General features: G+C 35.0%; 2 protein-coding genes across 2 annotated transcripts; both read left to right on the top strand.

Moving 5' to 3' along the window:
• Positions 1-414: 414 nt before the first annotated feature.
• On the top strand, positions 415-4,218 carry LOC111400609 (uncharacterized protein At5g41620-like). Its single transcript, XM_023028013.1, has 4 exons — positions 415-1,004; positions 1,148-1,267; positions 2,265-3,515; positions 3,832-4,218. Exons 1-4 carry the CDS (start codon positions 624-626, stop codon positions 3,901-3,903), a joined length of 1,824 nt encoding a protein of 607 aa, XP_022883781.1. The 5' UTR covers positions 415-623; the 3' UTR covers positions 3,904-4,218.
• A 5,496-nt stretch (positions 4,219-9,714) lies between these two features.
• LOC111407219 (probable CCR4-associated factor 1 homolog 11) lies at positions 9,715-10,412 on the top strand. The gene has a single exon (XM_023036573.1). It carries the CDS (start codon positions 9,891-9,893, stop codon positions 10,410-10,412), a length of 522 nt encoding a protein of 173 aa, XP_022892341.1. The 5' UTR covers positions 9,715-9,890.
• The last annotated feature ends 10 nt before the right edge of the window (positions 10,413-10,422 follow it).

Here is a 10,422-nt window from a genome sequence, read left to right as displayed (position 1 = left end):
TTGTTTCCTTTTTCACATATATCGAGGTCTTAACTATAATTTTCTCCAAAATTCAAATCCATACAATCTAGTCAAAATCAAAATTGGTAAGCATTCATCAAAATTTATTTATAAAACCTTTTTCCTTTCTTATGAAAAAGTAGAGAAAATGAACTCTCTCTCTCTCTCTCTCACAACAATACACGCATGTATTAATATGTGTGCATTACTTTCCCAACTATAAACTTGAGGATGAAGTTCTAAAGTTGCCAGTATTTCACATGCTTCTTCTCTTTTCTTTTCCCTCTCTGGAAGTTTGAAACAAAAGCCTATATCTTTAAAAGGGCACTGATTTGCATGCCATCATTGCGTATCAGTACAGTTAATAACGGTATGTTCAATACTTTGCTCATTTAGCTATCTTTTTTGACTGATAAAGCATTTTAGAATAATCTTTCACAGTATTTTTTGTTCGCATCCCATAATTTATAAATCAATTTGAAAGTGCCATATACAAAGCTGATGTGTACCCAACGTATAGCTTTAAATCATTTTGCAATAACTTTGATTGTAGAGATTCGTGGGATTGATATGAGTTGAATTTAGTGAATTTTGAAACCTGGGTTCAAATTCATATATTGACAATGCCAAGGGAAAAGTTGAAATTTGATGGGAAAATTGGGCAATCCAAGGTGAGAAAAAGAGGGTGTTCATCGTCATCTTCATCCTCATTAGTCCGGAGTTATCGGTTAAAACGGGCGATTTTATTAGGAAAGAGATCGGGTGGATCAAGCATTCCTGTCCGAATATGGAAGAGGATGAGCTCGAGATCACCATCATTGAAAAATGGCAAGTATTTGGTGGCAAATGTTCGTGACAAAGCTAAAGATCTATCGATTACAGCCCGAAAATTGGCTACCATGTTAAGGGAGATTAATGGGTTTTCTTCATCTAGAGTGAAGAGAGAGAATTCGGAGGAGAAAATAAGCGAATTAGGAATAATTAGGAAAAGAGGGGTTTTGAAGGTATTGAAATTGGATTCAGTGCAATTTCATTTCGTCTGATCCATTTCATAGTCCTGTTTCTGAGGTGGAATTGCATTTTCTTTTGATAGAACTTGGCATTTTTTTTCCTACAGATAATATTGAAATTTGTTGTGTATTTGCAGAGAATGGATCCCTCTAAAGTGGGCAGTCATCTAAGAAGAGCATCGGCTGGTTCTCAAAAACTTCTGCAGTCTGACTGTAATTTGGGAGGCTTTAACTCTCCTCACAACTTCTTATTGGAGGTAACGAAATGCGTTCCTTCGTTTAGTAACCTTAGTCGATTATTGTTTTATCAGGAAAGAGTCGCACCGGATGAGATAACCCACTAGAAGTAATATTAGCTGGATGAGTGGCTGCAATGCTGCCTGACCGAGAACGAAGTAATGATGAACCTAAATCCAAGATTGGATTAAATCTGTTCTGATACAATATTAGAAACTATGAGCTAAAGGTAATTGAGGCAGAAAAATAGAAGAATAGGAGGAAATGTGTTACTATCCTGTGTAGAGAAAGGCCCTTCGGATTACAAATAAATATCTTCCATTATGAATTCCGCCTTATCACCCCTGTTGGAGATCCTTTTGTTTCATGCACATATTAGTTATACGATATTACTATCGTGGAAATAGCGTAGTAAATGTAGAAAATTGTGAAAATCAATATCTTTATACTTACATATGAATACTCTTATTTTTATGGCATCTTAGCACCAGCCAAAGGATCCAGTTTGTTGGTTCTGGTATCCTACAGAAAACGCCTTTCATTTTCATTGGCATGGTCAAATTAAATTTGGGGCTATACACTTTTAGGAAACAAAATTGAGTATCCGTCTACATCATTACATGTATTTTTAGAAAAATTTCCACATTTTATGCAGTGATGATAGAATTGATAGCATTTACTACTTTTGGAGCCACTCTTTTGGCCTGTTAAAACTGTGCTTGAAGAAATGGACAAATCCTTGTTTAGACTTAGGAACAGGGAACATGGTCTAGGTTCCTTCTGGGAGCCACCAATGCTGACATCCCATATGGTTGTTGTGGACATGAATTGATTCAGAGTCAAAACTTTCATTTTTGTCATGTTGTTTTGTATATAAGTTGAATAAATTCTATAGAACTTGAGATTGGGAAGTATTGAATATCGGTGGACTAACAAGTACTGCTTTATTCATGTCCTCTTAGCAGAATTTCATATGCTAAAGAAGGGAATATGTTGATCAAATTATAAGTTATGCAGGTTGATCGGGCACAATCTCATGGTCGGACTCCCTGCAGACATGCAGTTGGAGGAAAGAATCGTCTCAAGGATGTGCATAACGGGCTCATGACATCTAAAGAGCTGCTCAAAGTATTAAGTCGTGTTTGGTGCCTTGAAGAGCAACGATCCACTAGTTTATCGCTCGTCTCATCTCTGAAATTTGAACTTGAGCGTGTATGTGTTCAAGTCAATAAGTTAATCCAAGAACAAAGGACAAATGGAAGTGAGATTGATATACTTTTGAGGCAGTTTGAAGAGGAAAAGACAGTTCGGAAAATTAAAGAACGAGATAGGATTCGCAGTGCCATTACAACTATATCTGGAGAGCTAGAGATCGAAAGAAAGCTGAGGCGACAAACTGAGAGACTTAACAAGAAACTTGGTCGAGAATTGGCGGAGACAAAGACGTATTTGTCAAGTGCAATTGAAGAACTTGAAACCGAGAAGAGGGCACGAGAGATATTGGAACAAGCCTGTGATGAGTTAGCCCGAGGCATTGGAGAAGACAGAGCCAAAGTCGAGGAAATAAAAATACAGTCGGCGAAAGTTCGCGAAGAAGTGGAAAAGGAGAGGGAAATGCTTCAGCTAGCTGATGTGCTCCGCGAGGAAAGAGTGCAAATGAAGCTTTCGGAAGCTAAGTACGAATTTGAGGAGAAAAATGCAATTGTAGACGAGTTGAGGAGTGAACTTGAGTCCTATTTGAAGTCAAAAGCAGGTAGAGAAGGAGATGAGAGCCCCCCGAGCTGTGAAAAAATCAAGCAGCTCAAGAAATATTTAAGGGAAACGCTTCCAGGCTCGCGCCCCTACCAAGATAAAGAGAACGAAAATATTGAATCAGTAAATAAAGAGAACCCAGGGGAAGAAGATGATTTAGCCGATAGTGATCTGCACTCCATTGAATTAAATGTGAATGATATTAGCAAGAGCTATGAGTGGAGCATTGGTATTAAAAACGAGCCAAGGAACTCAGTCGATAAAATTAAGGGGAGGAAGTCTATTTCTGAAAAAATCAAGAAACCAAACATCTCAGAAACAAGATTTGCAGATGGCAAAGAGTGGGAATTCACCAGTATACAAGAAAAATCAGACGTTTTTGACAAGAGAGGATTGTTTGAGTTTTCTTCACAACCTTGGAAGAAGAATACTGAAGACGAAATCGAGAGATACAATATGATTAAAGATCTCAGAGACCACATTGTTTCTGGTTCCAGAATAGCATCCTCCCAGAACATGGCTGGTGGTACTAAGAACTGCATCCAACACAGTGTCCCGGTGGAGGATCATAATGGGGGTGGTATCTGAAGTATTCATAGTTTGATGCGGGCTAGAAAGTTTTTTGCATACCTTCACAGTTCATTTGGTAAGGTAGATTATATAGTATTCGACTGTAAAGAACTGTTATACTTCCTAATCGTGTTGAGCACTGAGCAACAAATCATAGCCTAAAAGAGTTCTCACATATTTAGTAGATATACATCATTTCCGATGGCTGCTACATTTGCCTTGATAGATGCCTTAATCTGGATTCAAGTTTGTCTCCCAGAACATGGCTGGTGGTACTAAGAACTGCATCCAACACAGTGTCCCGGTGGAGGATCATAATGGGGGTGGTATCTGAAGGATTCATAGTTTGATGCGGGCTAGAAAGTTTTTTGCATACCTTCACAGTTCATTTGGTAAGGTAGATTATATAGTATTCGACTGTAAAGAACTGTTATACTTCCTAATCGTGTTGAGCACTGAGCAACAAATCATAGCCTAAAAGAGTTCTCACATATTTAGTAGATATACATCATTTCCGATGGCTGCTACATTTGCCTTGATAGATGCCTTAATCTGGATTCAAGTTTGTAATTTTTTATTTTTTTTCATCATTTGCAGATAAGTTGTACAAAATATTCCACTTTCAATTGGTAACTTATTATTACAAATACTGTATATTTGCCATATATAAGTTTCAATGGCTCACTAGTATATGTAAGTTAATGCATTTTGGTCCAATGTCACTCAAACGCTAAACATGCCCCCACATTATAATAACAACAATTATAGTTAGAGTTAAAAAGGGAAATCTATCTCTTTTGTTTTACGACAATAAACCGCAACTTTTCTTAGAAAATTTAAGGTCGATTATATATATGAGTTGTTACACCAATTGAAATATCTAATGCGATTACATTTTTTGCAACTATAGATCATGATAAATTTTGATCAGTCTCGTTTTCTGCTAAAATGTTAAATGTGACATAGTTGTTACTACAAATGAGAGTTCTTTGAGTTTTTTAGATCTATAAAATACACGTCTCAATCACCAGTATGTGTTCAAAAAATACAAAACGCTACTCTTTTCATTAAGGACGATAAATTGTTGAGTGTTGTGTTTCCTAACCAGTGGATAATAACTTTCTCACGTTATAATTATAATTTTTTATATGTATTCCTGATTGAATAAAATCTTGAATTCATAAATATTAAAGAATATTTTTCAATATTGTCACTACATTGTTAATCCCATCAAATTTGTTTAACGTAGTATGTATGGTTTCATTTAGGGTTGGACAAATCTCCCGAACTGAACCGATCGAACTGAATTGAACTGAACCCGACGGTTCTTGTCAAATTAAATACCCGAACGGGTATTTGAATTAAAAACTGACGGGTACGGTTCGTTCTCGATTCTAGACCCAGAATCGAAGAACCGAATAAAAATCGAATCTTTCTAATTTTTTTTTTATATTGAATAAATCAAATTATTTTAATTATAATTTTTTCTAAACATATTAACAATTTCTAAATCCAAATTTTTGGCCCAATAATTTATTTCATTTCTAATTTTTTTAATTTTTGGCCCAACTACCCATTTTATTGTTTCATTTCTAGTCCAATAAGATCAAATCCACTAAATAACCCTAAACACATACACTAAAGTGCATAACACTGTCTCCACTCTTGCACTCACTCTCGTAACCTCGCTAACATTCCAAAACCTACATAATCGTCGATCGACGCTGTGACCTTCAATCGAAGTGGTGACCTCCGCCGGCCGAAACTTTGACCGTAGCGATCATTTGAATAAGGTAGTCTACTAATCTCTGACATTCCAAAACCATTGAATGTGTCATTAGTTGTATTTATATAATATTGTTGTAAATGTTAAAAAATTTAATTATAGTACAAAACCAAACGGAACCAAACGGAACCCAAACGGTTCCATAATTATATTTGGACCCGAAAGTTGTATTTATTAGATATTCGAAAATTTTGGTTCGGTTTGATTCTCTTTAGAACCGAACCAAACCGATCCGACCCGTACCCACCTCTAGTTTCATTTACATAAATAAGAAGGCCCTTGACTGTTTCCTGGCTGACTCCAAAGAAAGGATAAAAATGTGTAGCGATCATGTCTCAAACATTTCTCTTACAACTTCCATTATTTAGACCACATGCACTTGAATCATGGCCAAGTGGGGGATTGCAATGGGGTTCCAAAACCAAAACGTTTAACCAGGTAAAAAGCTTATTAAGTTAATTTACTTATAACTAAATGAGCAAGTTTTAAAATAAATAATTTTTAGATTTGGTAATAGCTAGAAATAAGTTTTATTTATTTTGATAGCTAGTAAGGTAAGAGTTGCCATTTCTTTTTATAAAATAATAATAATGATGATGATATTATCAAAATATATTTGAGAATGAAAAAATTGCTTAAAAGTAACTTTTTTAAAAGTAGCCAAACATGCTTCTAAACATCAATCGATCTGATTACTATATATAAGTTGTCATTATTTTCGCGCCCGGATAGATCCTAGAGGTAAATTAAGTCTCTATTTGATAGGGATTAAAATTAAAATTTTAATATAAATCAAAGTCAACAAGTAATTGTTACCATACATTTCATGAGATTCACAACTTTTTAACCACATATTTTAGCAACTTTTTTCAGTATCTACTAAAAATCTAATTCTAATTTCCACCAAACAGGGGCTAAAAATACGATATGGTCGAAAAGATTCTAATTAAGTTAAAACTTGTACTATACAAAGTCACGATGGATGACCAAATGGTAAAAAAGATAAATTTAGTGAGCTTTAATTAGATCAAGAATAAGACTTAGAGTCTCCCTCACGATACTCCAAGGCAGGGACGGTGGGGAACCCTTAAGGTTGGAGTTCAACCTTTTAAGAATAAGACTTAGGGTACACCATTTAATATTGCCTTCTACTTTTTCAGTTGTTGCCAAATGGTTGGGATCAAACAAGAGCAAAGTCAACAAGTAATTGTTACCATACATTTCATGAGATTCACAACTTTTTAACCACATATTTTAGCAACTTTTTTCAGTATCTACTAAAAATCTAATTCTAATTTCCACCAAACAGGGGCTAAAAATACGATATGGTCGAAAAGATTCTAATTAAGTTAAAACTTGTACTATACAAAGTCACGATGGATGACCAAATGGTAAAAAAGATAAATTTAGTGAGCTTTAATTAGATCAAGAATAAGACTTAGAGTCTCCCTCACGATACTCCAAGGCAGGGACGGTGGGGAACCCTTAAGGTTGGAGTTCAACCTTTTAAGAATAAGACTTAGGGTACACCATTTAATATTGCCTTCTACTTTTTCAGTTGTTGCCAAATGGTTGGGAACTGTACAAACTACGAAACTATCTCGATAGATCCGATCAAAATCGTTACTCGAAACTTTTCAAAACTCCTCTCGAGTTTATGTTATGTAGGTCGGGAATTTGAGATTCTCAAGTTCACAGTACAGGGGACAGGGAAAAGGTGTGAAGTGGGATTCCCAACTCACAATAAGATTTACAGTTTTGACATGTTAGATTAGATACAAGACAATTTGAGCCTCTTTTATTATTATTATTATTATCTTATCAAAATGCATTTTAGAAAAGTGTTTTGTTGGAAAATATATTGTTAAAAAATAAGAATTTTTTTTTTAGTTTGCATGTAAAACAATTTTACATAACATCGTGTGATTGAAAATAATTTTTGAAAAAAATAAAAGTCAAAAATAGGCTTAATCTTCTCCCGGCTGCTCATGGGAGCTATTTGGCATGAAATATGAAACACATCAAAGATGGGAAAATTTGCATTTTCGTCCAAACTGTTGGAGACGACTTATAAGAAGGGCTATGTAAGGGTTGATTTTTAATATATTTGTTTGACCAATTTTAATCCGCAAGAGTGTGATTAAAACACAATTTATATGAATGAAAATTTGGATAGAGTTTCGGTATAAAGATTACACAAAACAAGGATTAAGAAGGAGTAGAAATAGAGAATAATCCAAGGCGAGACATTATCTCTTTCCTTAAGACAAATTGCCCCGCAATGGTGCTCACGGTGAATGACACTTGTCTCCCAAGATACAATGGATTCACAACTTGTGGTAGCAGTATTTCAAACCACAAGAAACCGACGAACTTTTGACAGAATTTCTCTTCTACAAAGGAAATGTATGAAATGCTATGGAATTTAGAAATGAGAGAATTGCAAGAGGAGAATGAATGCTCAATGCAATTGGTATACTCAAAATCATGTCCATAGAGTTCTATTTATAGATGTAGAAAGGGTGCAAATGAAATAGTATGAGCCAAAACATGCATCCTTTGAAAAAAAAAAGTTGCAACACTTAGCCAAAATCTGCATCCTTTCGAAAAGTTGCAACACTTCATTTCTTTCAACTTTGGTCCGTAATTTCTCATTCATCCGAAATTGATTTTGAGATTCCAAATATACCACGACGATCTACTCGACGAGTAGAATAAGTTTGTCTATTTACTTTTATAATTTGACGATCGGATCAAATCCGAATACTTGGTCGAAGTTGACACATAGTCACATCTTTTCATTTTTCACTTTTACACATCTTTTGGTTAAAAATTTGAATCAATTCCTACACAAACAATATACGTTATTACAACTATTTAAGATTTGAATAATGATAAACGACGTGGCCCTGTTTGGCCCCCTGTGATGGGTGGGGGGGAGACACTACGTGGCTCTCTTAATAGTTTGTTGAAGGAGACTACAAGTCAAAGTCAACACCAGAAATCATGGAGTCACGGTGAGAAAGCCGAAGTAATCAGCAACTGAGAATTTTCCTGATTATTTCCTGCTTTATTAAATAATTAAATTAAATTAAAATATTAATAAATTATGTTCCAGCCAGTCCCACAATTGAAAGACTCAAGTATTTTGTAGGGACCACATTAATCTTTGTTTACAGATTAATACTGCATTTTTATTTAACAGCTATTTAGCCCTTTGTTTAGATTAATTTTAACGAAAGTTGATATATATACGAATGAAAAGTAGTGAATTGCATGATATATACGATTAAATAACTCTTAACTTAAAAATTTAATATACTTTTGAACTAAATCAATCATGGACTTATGCAGTAAAGTATAATAGCTAATGTTAATTGGGAGCATTTAAATTATAATTTTACAGATAAAAATGAATGATAAAAAAGAATAATTCAAAGTTTGCCAAACAAAACAAGAGAGTTACAGCTTGTTTGGGAGTGCTTTTTTGCTCCAAAAAAATTGATTTTTTGATCGTTATTTCACTATTTCAGCTGTCATATTTGACTTCTTCTCTGACAGATGGACCCCACTTTTCTTCCAACGATCAAAAAATCAATTCTCAAAATCACCCCAAACAGGCTCTTAATTGTTTCAATAGTCACTGAATTTAGGTCCATATCTTCGATTGCTCAGTAAAATTTAAAATGTCGAGTTTCGATCACTGAACTTAGGTCCATATCTTCGATTGCTCACTAAAGTTTAAAATGTCGATTTTTGGTTACTGAACTTTGAAAAATGTTATACATTACTCACTGAAATGTAAAAATATTGTACCTTACTCACTGTAAACTCAATATTTTTCAAAATTCAACAATTATGCTAGTGAATAACGTACGACATATTTCAAAGTTCAGTGATCAAAACTCGACATTTTAAATTTCAGTGAACAATCTAAAATATGTATCTAAGTTTGGTGAGCAATTGAAGACATTGACTTAAACTCAGTGATCAAAACTCGACATTTTAAATTTCAGTGACCAATCAAAGACATGAATCTAAGCCCTTGTTTGATGCCTATTACCTAAAAATGAAAATGAGGGGAATAGTATTTTTTAGAAAAATGAGTGGTTGAAAAAGAAAAAAAAGTTTTCGATTAACGTGTAATATTATTTTATAGAAGATTGTGTGGTTGAAAATAGGAGAGAGAAAAATAGAATGTAATGTAATTTAATTTAATGGGAATCAAACAGGGGCTAAGTTCAATAACCAAAATTCGATATTTTAAATTTTAGTGATCAATAAAAAAAATAAATCTAAGTTCAGTGTGGAACAATTAACTCAATATAAGATTAATTGACCCCAGCCGTGTATTTGGACTGAGTCTGGCCGTCTCCATCATCTTCCGTTACAAATACACTGAGTGGCTCATGAATGCATTGAACTTGGATCCTCATCCGCCCTAATATTTCTTCCTATATAAGATACCCACTCCTTACACTCAACAACTACAAACCCTCCTCTCTAATTTTCTTTTCAATTGGAATTCTGCAACCATGAATTTTTCTCACAAACCGATAACGATTCGAGAAGTCTGGTGTCAAAATCTTGACTCGGAATTCAAATTGATCACGAATCTCATTGACGACTACCCATTCATTTCCATGGACACGGAATTCCCAGGAGTGATCTTCAAACCCAATCCGGCCTATAATTTAAGGCAGGGCTCACGTAGGCCGTCACCTTCAGATCACTACCAGACACTCAAGTCAAACGTTGACGTTTTGAACTTGATCCAGCTTGGGCTTTCTCTCACCGACGCCGACGGGAACCTCCCCGATCTCGGCTCGGACCAGCGTTTCATCTGGCAGTTTAATTTCTCCGATTTCGATGTCTCGCGTGACTTTCACGCTCCGGACTCCATTGAGTTGTTGAAGAACCACGGAATTGATTTTGAGAAGAATCGGGAATCGGGGATCGACTCCGCGTTATTTGCAGAGTTGATGATGTGTTCCGGGTTGGTTTGCAACGAATCAGTGAGTTGGGTTACAGAGTTGATCTCATATGCAGAAACATAACTATAATAGG

This window comes from Olea europaea, chromosome 1 (assembly GCF_002742605.1).
Source record: "Olea europaea var. sylvestris chromosome 1, O_europaea_v1, whole genome shotgun sequence".
NCBI lineage: Eukaryota > Viridiplantae > Streptophyta > Magnoliopsida > Lamiales > Oleaceae > Olea > Olea europaea.
This window is presented reverse-complemented; position numbering and strand designations above follow the sequence as displayed.